Source organism: Aquarana catesbeiana, linkage group LG08 (genome assembly GCF_042186555.1).
Source record: "Aquarana catesbeiana isolate 2022-GZ linkage group LG08, ASM4218655v1, whole genome shotgun sequence".
Classification (NCBI taxonomy): domain Eukaryota; kingdom Metazoa; phylum Chordata; class Amphibia; order Anura; family Ranidae; genus Aquarana; species Aquarana catesbeiana.
The window spans coordinates 295121438-295139433 of NC_133331.1; the positions used below are offsets into that span (position 1 = coordinate 295121438).

The following is a 17996-nucleotide window of genomic DNA, read 5'->3' on the forward strand; positions in this document are numbered from 1 at the left end:
ATAAGAGGCCTACCCCGGGGTGGGTTCTTCTGAACCTATGCCCACTCCACCTGTCCAGAGTATCTCCACTACCTCACTCCCAGCAATGGAATAGAGTTCCACCGAGCACGTAGCACTGATTCCACACGCGCTCTGTTATCTCTTCCTCTTCTGTACCTATTGCCCAGGCTGGGAACCTCTACGTCAGCCTTTCTCAACACAGAGGAACCCTTGAAATAGTTCTCCAGTCTCGGGGAACCCCTGCTAAAAATTAGAAATCTACAACTCATAAAACATTAGTGTGGTGGTCAATGGGAAGAATGGTCCTTACACTTGTGGTCATTGGGAAGAATTACCTCCTTACAGATAGCTAAAAAGATCAATGGTGTCGGTGGGAACTTATCCGAGAGGCAGAAATGGCCCAATGCTGAGGGAACCCCTAGCAACCTTTGGAGGAACCCTAGGATTCCACAGAACCCTGGTTGGGAATCACTTCTCTAAGTGCTGATCTACTCCCGTTGCTATGGGAGACAGACTGCCAGAGGGAGATAATGCCGACATCAACTCCATTGCTAGAAGAAAATGTCCCACCAATCACAGGTACAGGCTGCTTGTTGAACCTCCATCACCCTTGGTAACCACTAGACATGTGCAATTCGCTTCGATCCGAATATAAATTCAGACAAATGTTTGGTTATTCGGATGTATCCGAATCCCAGAATAAAGTAGTAATGAATTTTGTTGAAATTAGTTTAGTTTCATAAATTAATTTTCTAACGAATTCCAGATTTTTGGAATGATTTGAATTTAGATCGGTTGAAAAAATCCTTTAAATTCTGTGTGAAGAATAGCTGATCTGTGCAGCTATATGTTGATGGGGACGATGGCCTCTTCTCCACAACCCTGGCCTGGTAGTTGTGGGGGTGGGAGAGGTGACTTTTCAGAATCTGGAAGCCTCCTCCATGTGAATAAGTATTCAAAACACATGTTTTTGACAAGTCCATTATTAAAAAAAAGCCCCCTGAAGTAGCTTCCAGATTCTGATAAGTCACCCCCCCGCACCCCCACCGGGCCAGGGTTGTGGGGAAGAGGCCCTTGTCACCAGCAACATAGGGACAAGGTGCTTTGGGGAGGGGGAAACAGAGACCCCCTGCCCCAAGCTCCCCACACATTTTGAGGGCATGTGGGCTGGTATGGTTCAGGGGGTCAGTGACGTCACAAGGGGGTGGCAGAGGAGGCATTTGGCGGTCAGCCATGGTTGCGTGCAGAACAATTTTTTTTCCCGGTGCGGCGGGCATCATGATTGACGTTGGATCTACATCAGGGGACTTTTAAAAATAAACGACTTGTCAAAAACCAGTTACTGTTGTTTGTTTACACTTTATTTTGGTGAATGAATAGGGGTACAATGAACCCATATACTCATTCACATGGTGGGGCAGGTCCTGAGGGGCCTCCTTGTTAAAGGGGGCTTCCAGAATCTAATAAACCCCCTGCCCACAGGCCCCCACAACCACTAGCCCGGGTAGTGGGGAAGAGGCCCCCCTGCCACAAAGCACCCACCCTCCCATGTTGAGGGCATCTGGCCTGGTATGGTCCAGGAGGGAGGGGCGCTCGTTCGTCACCCCCCCCTTTCCTGGCCTGCCAGGCTGCATGTTTGGATAAGGGTCTGGTATGGATTTCCGGGGCACGGGTTCCCCGTAAAATCCATACCAGACCTAAGGGTATAACTCATTTTATGGGTGTTTCCACTGTCCTGGTGCTCCCAGGGCCTCCAAAAATGTGATTAATAGTCAGGAAATTAGCTGCGTAATTTATGCCCCAAGGAAGCCTGAAGGTGCTCCTTGGGGTGGTTTTTGGGGCCCTCTGTGTAGCCAGGTTAGGAAAAAGTCCCTATTCCCTTACTCTGGAGGAGTAGCAGAATGCATTTTGGGGTGTATTTCTAGTTAGGTCTATGCTGTGTGTTAGAAATATCTCATTAATTGACAACTTTGTGTAAAAAAAAAAAAAAAAAAAAATTTTACTTGACCACTGCACTCTATACACTGGGCTGTATATAATATACTCCTGACCACTGCACTCTGTACCCTGGGCTGTATATGATATACTCCTGACCACTGCACTCTGTGCCCTGGGCTGTATATGATATACTCCTGACCACCGCACTCTGTACCCTGGGCTGTATATGATATATTCCTGACCACTGCACTCTGTATGATGGGCTGTATATGATATACTCCTGACCACTGCACCCTGTATGATGGGCTGTATATGATATACTCCTGACCACTGCACTCTATACACAGGGCTGTATATGATATATTCCTGACCACTGCCCTCTGTATGATGGGCTGTATATGATATACTCCTGACCACTGCACTCTGTACACAGGGCTGTATATGATATACTCTGTTAATTTTACGCAAGACCACCTTGGCCCTTGAGGGCCAATTTAATTAAACAGATCACAGAGAGGTGATTTGCAAAGCTGTACCTCTGTGCTGTGCTGTGCTGGGACCCAATAAAATGAATCTCTCTGGAAAGAACCATTGAACTCATTGCTGTGGAGATCAACCCTCCAGGCCTCTGCCCTCTAGCTTCTAGAAGTTTCTCCAAACTTCCAGATCCATGGAGGAGGCACCAGAGACCTGCCTCTGTGAGTCATACAGTCTGACCTGCAATAAACCCTGACCCAGATTCCAGACTCACACTTACCGTGAGTCACACAAATACATTTACCCGTACTAACCTGATAGCACACTAGAGGGTACTACATTTATATAAACATTTCCTAACATTTAGGGGTCTATTCATAAAAAATTTGCACAGCCAGTCCATGTACATTCCTTCTGTGTGCAAATACGGGTAAAAAAGAGGAATGTTATTAAGATATTTGCTGTGCTGGGATCAATACATAGAAGATATCTTGGCCGAGTGTGACAAGCATTCGTCCAGCCGTAATAAACTTTGGCCATAATTTAACACAGTGATTTCCTATGATCATCAACTCCATCTAGTGGCCATAATGGGATATTTTTCCTAAAATACTTCAATCAGGAAAGATAGTGAAATACCACAATATGGCCACTGGATGGAGCTGACAACTATCGGAAATCACTGTGTTAATTAAAATATTGCCAAAACTCAGAACCATTGGGGGGAATGTGTGTCACATACAGTGTGTCTAATCATTATTTTTTAAAAACAGACCTGTATGTGTTTGTTAAATCTTCCACCACAAAATGTACTCAGCCAATGACTCAATTTTTAGTTGTGGGGTTAACGTGTTTCGTCCTGGAAGACGACTTGAGAAAACAGACCTCTTGCAAGAGTTTATACCACAAAATGTACTCAGCCAATGAGAGGCAACGACTCAATTTTTATTTTTCTCCTGCTATCAATGGCCAACACGGTACAACACTTCATCCATGTCTTTGGTGATCTCTGATCTCCTTATCAACTGTTTCTTACATGATGAAGATCAGCCATGGAGTATATCTGAGGTGTATATCAGGGTGTGCTTCTTCCCCACATGTCCAGCAACATTCATTTACAAGACATTTCCCGCACTCACTAATACACCTAGAGGGTTGTGAGGGACCCCTGATGTACAGGAAGACAGGACTTCAGTGAGGAACAATCCCCTCACTCAAAACAGGAATATGGCTTCTCCCCTGTGTGAGACTTCAGATGTCTGTAAAGATGGGCCTTTACTGAAAAACATTTCCTGCACTCAGAACAGGAATATGGCTTCTCCCCTGTGTGCAGTTGCTGATGAGTGTGAAGATTGGACTTATCTGAAAAACATTTCCCGCACTCAGGACAGGAATACGGCTTCTCACCTGTGTGCATTCTCTTATGTCTGTAAAGATGGGACTCCAGTGTAAAACATTTCCCGCACTCAGGACAGGAATACGGCTTCTCCCCCGTGTGAGACCTCAGATGTCTGGAAAGATGGGCCTTCACTGAATAACATTTCCCACACTCAGGACAGGAATGTGGCTTCTCCCCTGTGTGAGACCTTTGGTGTCTGTTGAGGCTGGATTTCTTTGTAAAACATTTCCCGCACTCAGAACAAGAATAAGGCTTTTCCCCTGTGTGAGACCATTGATGTGTGACAAGGTCTGCTTTTTTTATAAAACATTTCCCGCAAAAGGAACAAGAATATGGCTTCTTCTCCATGTGCAGGTGCTGATGAGTGTTAAGATTGGACTTATCTGAAAAACATTTCCCGCACTCAGAACAGGAATACGGCTTCTCCCCCGTGTGAGACCTCTTATGTATGGAAAGATAGGCCTTTTTTGAAAAACATTTCCCGCACTCAGGACAGGGAAACCTCTTATGTGCTGGAAGGATGGCACCATCCCTCACAGTCTGAGGTTCCTCAGGATAAGAGGAATACGATGGTCCATCTACACTGTGTGGTGTCGGATGGACATTTGAGGTAGTCGGGTTTTCTCCTGGACTATACTGTGTGATGTCCTCATCTTCTACTTTACAGTCTGGAGACAAAGTGAGACAATCCTCTGAGGTTTTCCTCATCTCCCGTCCATCTACTAAAATAGAAATACAAAGATTATTACTAGACATGAGCAGATTGGTTCCCCTAAACCAGGACTCCGCCCACATAAGGCAGCTTTGCTCTGAGGATCTTACAATCCCCCCTCAAGGTAACTAGTAAATGGGTCCTCTGATCTCCTACCAGTTCATTTCTTTATTCATGGACCTTAGTCAGAGAGTGAGGAAAGAACGAGAACTTTCTTTTACAGGAGTGACAAAAAAAAAAAAGGCTGATCCATTGAAAACTTGGAAAACACATTTCAATTGTTCAACCATTTTTAGATTATACAAACCTGGTGTTGAAACAGATCTGACTGAACGATAATGTCCCGTTTCACAAAAGAAAGAAGATATTTACCTATCTTTGGTGGGTAAATAAAAGCGACAAACACAGCCATAGAAAAAAAGGGTTATACAGACTGTTATCACATAAAAATCACCCTTGTCCAGCCAAACCCTTTGTATTATGCCGCGTACACACGGTTGGAATTTACGACAACAAATGTTCGATGGGAGCTTGTTGTTGGAAATTCCGACCATCTGTAGGCTCCATCGGACATTTTCCCTCTGAATTCCCGACAAACAAAATTTGAGGTCTGGATCTCAAATTTTCCAACAACAAAATCCATTGTCGGAAATTCCGATGGTGTGTACACAATTCCGACGCACAAAATTCCACGCATGCTCGGAATCAAGCAGAAGAGCCGCACTGGCTATTGAACTTCAAATTTTCTCGGCTCGTCGTACGTCACCACGTTCTTGACGTTCCGAATTTCCGACAACATTTGTGTGACCGTGTGTATGCAAGACAAGTTTGAGCCAACATCCGTCGGAAAAAAAAAAACATGGATTTTGTTGTCGGAATGTGCGATCGCGTGTACGCGGCATTCGATTTTAGGAGCTGTGTAGATAGCTAATCCATCTCTAAATATCCATTGAGTCTGTCCAAAGTTCACTTCAAATGGTGCAGTCAGTATTATGTTTAAAATACATGTGGTTATAAGTCATTCAATATATACATATTATATTCCAGGCCACAGATGCGATTACAATTTTAGTATCTACTGACCTAATGATAATTCTGTTATAAGGTAAAAATATAAAGGATTGTGACTTAGGACAAATTATAAGCAGAATTGTTTAAGATGCCAATCAGTGTTATGAAAGACATATGAATCGTGATTATAACTGTATAAAAATTTTACACGTAGCATGTGCCTTTAGATAAACAATTATTCATTGGATATACCAGAATTATACATTTATCCATATGGATAATCATTTTATGTGATTAATATATATATATATATAAATATATAAAACATGTGTCTTTCCTAGATAGACCAGTGTTTATAAGATATACATTTATATATATATCTATAGATAGATATCTATCTATATTTGTATATATATATCTATAGATATATATAGATATCTATCTATCTACCATTTTATTGATTAATCAAAATTAGCATATTTTTTATTAGTCCCGTTACCAGAATACTTAAAGATATATATTCTTTTCACCAAGATACTAACAAACACATGTTATGAAAATTGAACATTTTATTTAAAAGATAGTTGAGAACACATTTTTCTGCTCTCAGACATACCTAGTGGTTGAAGGTGATATTACCTGAAACTCACTAAAAAGTCTCAGTGGACCTCGCACTGTCACACCTCTCAGTGGACCTCGCACTGTCCCACCTCTCAGTGGTCAAGGCGCTAGTTTGAAGCCCAGCAGCCGGATGATGAAAGGTGCCGACAGTCATTGCCTGAGCCTCCATCCAGGGGTGAGCTCACTCACCATCCATCCACTGTGAGTGAAGTCTCCCATCTCCGTCCCTTCTTCCTCCTGCCTCCAAGTGAATACACTAAGGTAAGGGGGACTCTGTTGTAAGGGGGGGTGGGGGCTTTGGTGAGCAGAGACCCTCTTAAATCAGAGTTCCTCTTTACACCATAGTCCACATTATTACATTAAATCAGGGTTCCCAGAGCACCCCTTACATTCCAGAGTCTACAGAGATCCACCTTACCGTGTAAGTGAAAATTCTGTGGACTCAGATGAAAGGGATAACTCTGTGTACTCTGATGTAAGGGGGGCTCTGTGAACTCTGATGTAAAAAGGAACTCTGTGGGTTCACATGCAAAGGGGAATTCTGCGGATTCAGATGTAAATGGGATCTCTGTGGATTGAGATGTAAAGGGGAACTCTGTGGACTCTGATGTGAGAGGAGTTCTGCAGACTCTGATGTTAGGAGAACTCTGCAGATTCAGATGTAAGGAGAACTCTGCAGATTCAGATGTAAGGAGAACTCTGCAGATTCAGATGTAAAGAGGAACTCTTACTTAAAAAGCCTTCCTCCGACCCCACCAATCTTAACAACCTTTTTCCCCCATCTCCCTGCTAACCTTTTCCTCCACACTCCTTGAATGCCTGGTCTGCAACCGACTGAGTGACCACCTCAATAAGAATAACCTTTTTGATCCTCTGCAGTGTGGATTTCGCTCTCAACACTCCACAGAAACTGCACTTTTAAAACTCACACACGACTTACTAACAGCAAAAACCAAATGGACATTACTCTATACTTCTCCTTCTGGACCTTTCATCTGCCTTTGATACGGTTGAGCACCCCTCCTCCTCAAAAAACTTTGACGCCTTTGGTCCTCGTGACTTCGCTGGTTCTCATCCTACCCATCCATTCTATTCCCTTCTCTCCCTTTCTCCATCGGGGTCCTCCAAGGTTCTGTTCTTGGGCTTCTTCTATTCTCAATCTAGACCTCCTCCCCGGGTCAGCTTATAACCTCCTATGGCTTCCAATACCATTTTTACGCTGACGACAGACCTCAGCTCACCCCATCAGTCTCCTCGTGCATCACTAATTTACTAACAGACATATCAGCCTGGATGTCACACCACTTCCCCAAACTAAATCCATCCAAAGCCTGAGCTCATAATATTTCCTCCACCACGTACCCCTTCCTGACTTCTCTATTAAGATTGACAACTCCACTATCTACCCATCCTCTCATGCCAGGGTTCTAGGTGTAATCCTGACCTCTGAACTCTCCTTCCGGCCCCCACATTCAATCACATTCCAAAACTTGCCTCCTCAACCTCTACAACATCTCCAAGACAAGCCCCTTCCTAACCAATGACACCACAAAGCTGCTAAATCACTTCCTTGTCACTTCGACTGCTGCAACCCCCTCCTCACTGGATCAACTTTACAAAGGATATCCCTTATTCAGTTCATCGTGGTGCCAGACTTATCCACCTTACCAACCATTCAGTGTCCTACACCCCTCTCTACCAATCCCTCCACTGGCCTCCATTCAGTGTCCTACACCCCTCTCTACCAATCCCTCCAGTGGCCTCCATTCAGTGTCCTCCACCCTTCTCTACCAATCCCTCCACTGGCCTCCATTCAGTGTCCTACACCCCTCTCTACCAATCCCTCCAGTGGCCTCCATTCAGTGTCCTCCACCCCTCCCTGCCAATCCCTCCACTGGCCTCCATTCAATGTCCTCCATCCTTCTCTACCAATCCCCCCACTGGCCTCCATTCAATGTCCTCCATCCTTCTCTACCAATCCCCCCACTGGCCTCCATTCAGTGTCCTACACCCCTCTCTACCAATCCCTCCACTGGCCTCCATTCAGTGTCCTCCACCCCTCCCTGCCAATCCCTCCACTGGCCTCCATTCAGTGTCCTCCACCCTTCTCTACCAATCCCTCCACTGGCCTCCATTCAGTGTCCTCCACCCCTCTCTGCCAATCCCTCCACTGGTCTCCATTTAGTGTCCTCCACCCCTCTCTGCCAATCCCTCCACTGGTCTCCATTCAGTGTCCTCCACCCCTCCCTGCCAATCCCTCCACTGGCCTCCATTCAGTGTCCTCCACCCTTCTCTACCAATCCCTCCACTGGCCTCCATTCAGTGTCCTCCACCCCTCTCTGCCAATCCCTCCACTGGTCTCCATTCAGTGTCCTCCACCCCTCTCTGCCAATCCCTCCACTGACCTCCATTCAGTGTCCTCCACCCCTCTCTGCAAATCTCTCCACTGGCTTTCAGTCAGTGTCCTCCACCTGACCCTTACAGTGTAAGGGTCAGGACTCATAATATTGGTATTCAGTAATCAATGTTATATGAAATGTTTACATGAGACAAGTTGGAGAGGTCCCACACCGTTGCCTCCCATCTCCTGAGACTGCACTCAGTGACTTGAGTCTGAGACTATACAGACATATCCCTCCACCCGGCACAGCCAGCAAATAACAGAGCAAGTAACCCCAGGAGAATTGTTCTGTCAGAGATCTTACTAGACCCGGGTATGGGGCAGAAGACTCAAGGTACATACCCCAGGTACCTAGGTCAAGCTAACCCTATGGTGAAAATCTAAATTTTACTGCCAGCGGAACCCCAGAATCTCCATAAATCCAGTCTAGATACATAAATTGTGTTTGCAGCACAGAGAAGGAAGATTATCCGAGAGAAATACAGGAATACAGGACGGGGAACACAGCTCAGGAAAGTGACCAGGGGATTACAGGCTGATATCACCCAGTCCCCACCCTACTCTGCACCAATCAATGAGCAGTATGGGTGGAGGAATGGATTTAGTGTTAATGACCCACCTGTGCTGATCTCTGTAGGAGTGTCCTCCTCTATAAATGTCCCCGTTATTCCATCCTCCTCCATAGACTGCTGATCATCCCTCACATACCTCTCTTCTTCTTCTGATTTAACCTCAAATTCTATATCGATTGGATCTCCACTCTAAATCAAGAAAATGAGAGAAAATATCATCTGTAAAATATAAGCTTTATTATTGTAAGATCATGTTAAAAAAAATCCACACATCGTCTCCAGAAGTTTATGTTCTAAATGCTTCATCCCACCAACCTTGTAACAGTGAGAGATGGTGTGATCTTCCTGTGTGGAATCCCGGGAATACAGAGGACGGGGACATCTCTCTGGTGGGTTCCTGTAGCTGGATGACTCCACCATTGTGTCCTGGTACAGATCTTTGTGTCCTTCCTCCATCACCCAATCCTCCTCTTTTATCTCTTCTTTAACCTCAACTTTAGGATATCTCAGGTTTCCACTCTGAATATATAATAAAAATGACATCAATTGTAACAATGCAGATAATGTACAGATCCTAATGATACTATCAGTGATTGTTCCTCATCTACCTGATGATGGTGAGGGATGGTGTGACCTTCCTGTGTGGAATCCCGGGAATACAGAGGACGGGGACATCTCTCTGGTGGGTTCCCATTACTGGATCCATCTGTAGGAAACACACACACTGACTGAATACATTGTTTCTATGTGTTTATCAGATGATGGGGGATCTAGGTGGAGCCTTCGTACTGCTCTCTCCTTTACAATAAAGTCTCCTCTTACCTGGTGATGTGAGGGGCGGCTGATTGTCCATCATGACGTCCTTGTAGAGATCCTTGTGTCCTTCTAAATACTCCCACTCCTCCATGGAGAAACAGACAGTGACATCCTGACACCTTATAGGAACCTGACACACACAATGATACAGTCACCATCCAGACACATCCCTTGTGTTGAACCTTCACAGACATCAGGAATGGTTATTATCCCTCAATACATCTACATAAAGTTTATAAAATACAAAAGTATGCATTATAAATCCACTGCTAAAAATAAAAAACCATCCCGTAATATCTTATAATTCATTAGTATAGACTGATGAGGTGAGAAGGTGATTGGTGGGAAAGGTGACACATCTCCAAAATGAGGAGAATGTTCCGGCCTCGTAAGTGGGGGAATGTTCTGCCCCTGAAGGGGTTAATCTAGGTTTCCACACTATATATGTGTGTATCATCATCTGCTGGAGATAAAAGACATCACAGTGACTATGGAGGAAGAGGACGGAACATGACGGGGGGGTTACTGGGTGTAAATAGAAAATAAGATCTTATTACCTCGTCGGCTAAAACTTCCAGCTTTGTCCCCTACTTCCTCCCGACTCACCTCTCACCCAGAACTTCCTGTCTGTACCTGACATCACTTCCTGTCTTCCATAGAGACTTCCTGTCTGGGAAGAAGTGAGATCACCACCTTGTGGCCTTGAGAGGAACTGCAGTCCTGAGAAACATCTCATAGGGGTTGATTTACTAAAGGCAAATATATAGTGCTCCTTGCAAGTGCAGCTTAGTAAATGAGGTGAAGCTTGACTACGCAAAGAATACCCAATCACATTCAAGGAAAAAAAAAAAGCATTTTTGCTTACACATGATTGGAAGATGGAAATCAGAAGTTTTCCCTCATTTACTAAGCTTTGGGGCAACTGCACTTGCAAAGTGCACAGTCTATTAGACTTTAGTAATTTAACCCCACAGTGTAAACCCGGCCTTGTGCTGTGTGTATGTACTGTATGTGGGGCATGTTCCCCTTTTCATTGGGCGCCAAGTGTGGGTCACGTGAGAGGCCTGCCCTGTGGTGGGTTACGTTGGGCACCTTGAACACGCTCACTCACCTTACACACATGGTAAGTTTGCTCATCAATGCCCCCGGATAAGGGGGAGACATCTTTCAGGGATAACGCAACCTTAAGGCAGATCTCCAACTCTAGAGATGGCTGTACACCGTGTACACTTGAACAATAAACTATCCTCCAGTTAGCTATCCCGTTCCCGTGTCAAAGTACACCTTCCCTATCACAGCCGCATTTAGGAGGAACACACTGAGCCTATGACCACTCCACCTGTCTGGTATATCTCTGCTACCTCACTCCCAGCAACAAAATGGAGTCCCACAGGGCACCTAGCGATGATTTCACATGTAGTGGGATTAACATGTTTCGTCCTGGAAGACGACTAGAGAAAGCAGACCTCTTGCAAGAGTTTACATGTTTCCATGGCGTGTACATATTTGTGAGTGCCGCTGTTGTGTCATTTATTTATTTTTACATAGCACACTAAGCGCATTTTTCTTATATAAAGATTCATTAAAATACGTCCAAAACTCAGGACCATTGGGGGGGGGAATGTGTGTCACATACAGTGTGTCTAATGATTATTTTTAACAAAGAGACCTTTAAATGTTTGTAAAATCTTCCACCACAAAATGTACTCGGCCAATGAAAGGTAATGATTCCATTTTTATTTTAAAAGGCCTAGAGGACCGCCTTTTAAGGGGTGGGGTTAACGTGTTTCGTCCTGAAAGACAACTTGAGAAAACAGACCTCTTGCAAGAGTTTATACCACAAAATGTACTCAGCCAATGAAAGGTAATGACTCCATTTTTATTTTTCTCCTGCTATAACACAGTACAACACTTCATCCATGTCTTTGGTGATCTCTGATCTCCTTATGAACTGTTTCTTACATGATGAAGATCAGCCATTGAGTATATCTGAGGTGTATATCAGGGTGTGCTTCTTCCCCACATGTCCAGCAACATTCATATACAAGACATTTCCCGCACTCACTAAAACACCTCGAGGGTTGTGTGGGACCCCTGATGTACAGGAAGACAGGACTTCATTGAGGAACAATTCCCTCACTCAGGACAGGAATACGGCTTCTCCCCCATGTGAGACCTCAGATGTCTGTAAAGATTGGCTTTTACTGAAAAACATTTCCCGCACTCAGAACAGGAATACGGCTTCTCCCCCGTGTGCAGTTGCTGATGAGTGTGAAGATTGGACTTATCTGAAAAACATTTCCCACACTCAGGACAGGAATACGGCTTCTCCCCCGTGTGAGACCTCAGATGTCTTGAAAGATGGGCCCCTACTGAATAACATTTCCCGCACTCAGGACAGGAATGTGGCTTCTCCCCTGTATGAGACCTTTGGTGTCTGTTGAGGCTGGATTTCATTGTAAAACATTTTCCACACTCAGAACAAAAATAAGGCTTTTCCCCCGTGTGAGACCATTGATGTGTGACAAGGTCTGCTTTTTTTATAAAACATTTACCGCAAAAGGAACAAGAATATGGCTTCTTCCCCATGTGCAGGTGCTGATGAGTGTTAAGATTGGACTTATGTGAAAAACATTTCCCGCACTCAGCACAGGAATAGGGCTTCTCCCCTGTGTGAGACCTCTTATGTATGGAAAGATAGGCCTTCTTTGGAAAACATTTCCCACACTCAGGACAAGGAAACCTCTTATGTGCTGGAAGGATGGCATCGTCCCTCACAGTCTGAGGTTCCTCAGGATAAGAGGAATACGATGGTCCATCTACACTGTGTGGTGCCGGATGGACATTTGAGGTAGTCGGGTTTTCTCCTGGACTATACTGTGTGATGTCCTCATCTTCTACTTTACAGTCTGGAGACAAAGTGAGACAATCCTCTGAGGTTTTCCTCATCTCCCGTCCATCTACTAAAATAGAAATACAAAGATTATTACTAGACATGAGCAGATTGGTTCCCCTAAACCAGGACTCCGCCCACATCAGGCAGCTTTGTCTCTGAGGATCTTATAATTCCCCCCCTCAAGGTAACTAGTAAATGGGTCCTCTGATCTCCTACCAGTTCATTTCTTTATTCATGGACCTTAGTCAGAGAGTGAGGAAACAACGAGAACTGTCTTTTATAGAAGTGACAGTGATGAGGGGATTATAGGACGAGTGTCCCCTCCACCCCCAAATATCACTCATTGCCATCTTCCCAACACAAGAAGTCCTGCACTTTATTATTCATGACTAAATCTATGTACCAGTATTCAAATAAACAATTCATGTTCCAGCTTTGCAGCCAAACAAGTACTGCCTAGTTCTTGGTTGTAATATGCGGCTATAATATCTATATTCAGTATATGAGGGAAGCACTCAAGTGGAGTGTGGTCAGCGATTCCATTACAACGGGATTATAGGACAAGTGTCCCCACCCCCTCTATCACTCATTGCCATCTTCCCAACACAAGAAGTCCTGTACTTCCTTATTTAGTCCATGATTTAGTCATGAATAACAGCGGGGCTGAGCCCCACCAGAGGTCAGAGAGTGAGGATGGGGGGAGAACAACCAAAATGAAGACTGGACTGATCCTGAAGACCACTATCATTGGGTTATTGACTCCTCCCTCATTATCACTTTCTGTTTAAGGTTCCAAAGTTGGAGGATGTTATCACATTATTATCAACATGTAAAAGTCTGTGCTCCAATCACATCATCAGATATAAAATGTCCAGCTGGTAGGAAATGGGTGTAACAAAAGAGAATACATATTATGTGTATATATAGCATTGGGTGGAGGGGAGAGAGCAGTGCGACCTTTGTGACCCCGGTAGTTCCGCCACTGGTGTCAGTAGATTTTTATAATTTTTTCACAATTTTATTTTTTATTATTTTTTACAACTTTTTTAGGAGCCCCGTTGGGGAGGCTCTGGTGGGATATCGGGGGTCTAAACAGACCTCTGATGTTCCACCTTTAGGACAGAGAAAAGAAGACTGAGGACACAGCCCTCCAATCTCCATCCCTGCATCCTCAGCTGCACACAATGAATGGACAGGAAGAGCTCTGTACAGAGGCTTCCCCTTCATTCACACAGTGAGGCACAGGAAACACAGTCATGAATGAATACAGGTTACTATGCTTCAGTTTGGTATGGATCACTGACCCTGTCCATTCAGAAAAGGAAGGGGCCGGTAAATTACATATTTACCGGCCTCTTCCCAGCTCTCCTTCCTTAGAGCATCCCCTGCAGTAGCCGGGGGGAGAATGGAGGGGGGAAGCCAGAAGAGATGGTTGCTCACGTGCTGTGATGGCAGCAACTGCCCCGGCAGTAGATCTGATCGGCTTATAATGAGTGTGTGCCCCTGGACACAGACAACTGGCAGGACTCCAGGAAAACACAGGATCGAAAGTTCTCTCCCAACCACAACACTTTTGGGGCCTGGAGTTTGAAGGCTCCAATCTAGGAATACCGGACCCGGAGAAAGCTTCAAACCCAGAATTCTCCGATCATACCAAATACTCCGGAGCTTCTCAAACGGCAACATTAGGAATCCCGCGTCATTTCCATTTCCTAAACTCACACCGTGGCAGGACCACGCACTGTCACACCTCTCAGTGGACCTCACACTGTCACACCTCTCAGTGGACCTCGCACTGTCACACCTCTCAGTGGTCCTCGCACTGTCACACCTCTCAGTGGTCCACGCACTGTCACACCTCTCAGTGGTCCTCGCACTGTCACACCTCTCAGTGGTCCTCGCACTGTCACACCTCTCAGTGGTCCTCGCACTGTCACACCTCTCAGTGGACCTCACACTGTCACACCTCTCAGTGGTCCTCGCACTGTCACACCTCTCAGTGGTCCTCGCACTGTCACACCTCTCAGTGGTCCTCGCACTGTCACACCTCTCAGTGGACCTCGCACTGTCACACCTCTCAGTGGACCTCACACTGTCACACCTCACAGTGGTCCTCGCACTGTCACACCTCTCAGTGGACCTCACACTGTCACACCTCTCAGTGGACCTCGCACTGTCACACCTCTCAGTGGACCTCACACTGTCACACCTCTCAGTGGACCTCACACTGTCACACCTCTCAGTGGTCCACGCACTGTCACACCTCTCAGTGGACCTCACACTGTCACACCTCTCAGTGGACCTCGCACTGTCCCACCTCTCAGTGGACCTCGCACTGTCCCATCTCTCAGTGGACCTCGCACTGTCACACCTCTCAGTGGTCCTCGCACTGTCACACCTCTCAGTGGACCTCGCACTGTCCAATCTCTCAGTGGACCTCGCACTGTCCAATCTCTCAGTGGACCTCGCACTGTCCAATCTCTCAGTGGACCTCGTACTGTCTCACCTCACAGTGGTCATTGCGCTAGTTTGAAGCCCAGCAGCCGGATGATGAAAGGTGGCGACAGTCGTTGCCTGAATCTCGAACCTGGGGTGAGCTCACTCACCATACATCCAACCACTGTGAGTGAAGTCTCCCCCTCTCCCTCCCTTCTTCCTCCTGCCTCCCAGTGAGTACACTAAGGTAAGGGGGACTCTGTTGTAAGGGGGGGGGGTTGGTGATCAGAGACCCCTTTTTAATCAAAGTTTCTCTTTACACCACAGCATTGCCCACCCTTAAATCAGGGTTCCCAGAGCACCCCTTACAGCAGAGTTCCCCTTTACATTCCAGAGTCTACAGACATCCACCTTACAATGTAAGTGAAAATTCTATGGACTCAAATGAAAGGGATAACTCTGTGTACTCTGATGTAGGGGGGACTCTGATGTAAAAAAGGAACTCTGCGGATTGAGATGTAAAGGGGAACTCTGCGGATTGAGATGTAAAGGGGAACTCTGTGGATTGAGATGTAAAGGGGAACTCTGTGGACTCTGATGTAAGGAGAACTCTGCAGATTCAGATGTAAAGAGGAACTCTTACTTAAAAAGCCGTCATTCGACCCCACCAATCTTAACAACCTTTTTCCCATCTCCCTGCTAACCTTTTCCTCCACACTCCTTGAATGCTCTTGTCTGCAACCGACTAAGTGACCACCTCAATAAGAATAACCTTTTTAAACCTCTGCAGTGTGGATTTCGCCCTCAACACTCCACAGAAACTGCACTTTTCAAACTCACACACGACTTACTAACAGCAAAAACCAAATAGACACTACTGTATACTTCTCCTTCTGGACCTTTCGGCTGCCTCTGATACGGTTAAGCACCCCTCCTCCTCAAAAAACTTTGACGCCTTTGGTCTCCGTGACTTCGCTGATTCACATCCTACCTATCCCACCGCACCTTCAGTGTCACTTACAATTCTACTCCCTCCTCTCCCTATCTCCAGCGGGGTGCCCCAAAGTTCTGTTCTTGGGCTTCTTCTATTCTCAATCTAGACCTCCTCCCCGGGTCAGCTTATAACCTCCGATGGCTTCCGATACCATTTCTATGCTGACGACACCCAAATCTATGTCTCCACCCCTCAGCTTACTCCATCAGTCTCCTCGTGTATTAACCAATGACACCACAAAGCTGCTAAATCACTTCCTTGTCATCTCGCACCTCGACTACTGCAACCCCCTCCTCACTGGATCACCAATGCCTCCACTGGCCTCCATTCAGTGTCCTCCACCCCTCTTTACCAATCCCTCCACTGGTCTCCATTCACTGTCCTCCACCCCTCTTTACCAATCCCTCCACTGGCCTCCATTCAGTGTCCTCCACCTATCTCTGCCAATCCCTCCACTGGTCTCCATTCACTGTCCTCCACCCCTCTTTACCAATCCCTCCACTGGTCTCCATTCAGTGTCCTCCACCCCTCCCTGCCAATCACTCCACTGGCCTCCATTCAGTGTCCTCCACCCCTCTCTGCAAATCTCTCCACTGGCTTTCATTCAGTGTTCTCCACCTGACCCTTACGGTGTAAGGGTCAGGACTCATAATAATGGTATTCAGTAATCAGTGTTATATGAAATGTTTACTGGAGACATGTTGCAGAGGTCCCACACCGCTGCCTCCCAACTCCTGAGACTGCACTCAGTGACTTGGGTCTGAGACTATACAGACATATCCCTCCACCCGGCACAGCCAGCAGACAACAGAGCAAGTAATCCCGGGAGAATTGTTCTGTCAGAGGTCTTGCTAGACCCGGGACATGGGGCAGAAGACCCAAGGTACATACCCCAGGTGCCTAGGTCTAGTAAAGTCTATGGTGAAAATCAACATTTTGCTGCCAACTGAACCCCAGAATATCCATAAATCCAGTCTAGATACATAAATTGTGTCTGCAGCACAGAGAAGGAAGATTATCCGAGAGAAATACAGGAATACAGGACGGGGAACACAGCTCAGGAAAGTGACCAGGGGATTACAGGCTGATATCACCCAGTCCCCGCCCTACTCTGGACCAATCAGTGAGCAGTATGGGTGGAGGAATGTATTTAGTGTTAATGACCCACCTGTGCTGATCTCTGTAGGAGTGTCCTCCTCTATAAATGTCCCCGTTATTCCATCCTCCTCCATAGACTGCTGATCATCCCTCACATACGTCTCTTCTTCTTCTAATTTAACTTCAAATTCTATATCGATTGGATCTCCACTCTAAACCAAGAGAATGAGAGAGAATATCTGTAAAATGTAAGATTTATTATTGTAAGATCATGTTAAAAAAATCCACACATTGTCTCCAGAAGTCCATGTTATAGATGAAATGTCCCACCAACCTTGTAACAGTGAGGGATGGTGTGACCTTCCTGTGTGGAATCCCGGGAATACAGAGGACGGGGACATCTCTCTGGTGGGTTTCTGTAGCTGGATGACTCCACCATGGTGTCCTGGTACAGATCTTTGTGTATTTCCTCCATCACCCCATCCTCATCATCCTCCTCTTTTATCTCTCCTTTAACCTCAACTTTAGGATCTCTCAGGGTTCCACTCTGAATATATAATAAAAATGACATCTATTGTAACAATGCAGATAATGTACAGATCCTAATGATACTATCAGTGATTGT

At 45.7% G+C, this 17996-nt stretch overlaps 2 protein-coding genes across 2 annotated transcripts in view; both read right to left on the reverse strand.

The window, feature by feature from the left end:
* Nucleotides 1-3358: 3358 nt before the first annotated feature.
* The window catches only part of LOC141106818 (uncharacterized), a 34973-nt gene continuing 20335 nt past the window's right edge, over nt 3359-17996 (reverse strand). Inside the window, 2 exon segments of the mRNA XM_073597746.1 lie at nt 3359-4623; nt 6953-7068. Coding sequence (XP_073453847.1) covers nt 3626-4623; nt 6953-7068 — 1114 coding nt within the window. The 3' untranslated portion in view covers nt 3359-3625.
* LOC141104893 (uncharacterized) lies at nt 11806-13644 on the reverse strand. The gene has a single exon (XM_073594685.1). The coding sequence runs from the start codon at nt 12981-12983 to the stop codon at nt 12084-12086; it is 900 nt and encodes a 299-aa protein (XP_073450786.1). The 5' UTR covers nt 12984-13644; the 3' UTR covers nt 11806-12083.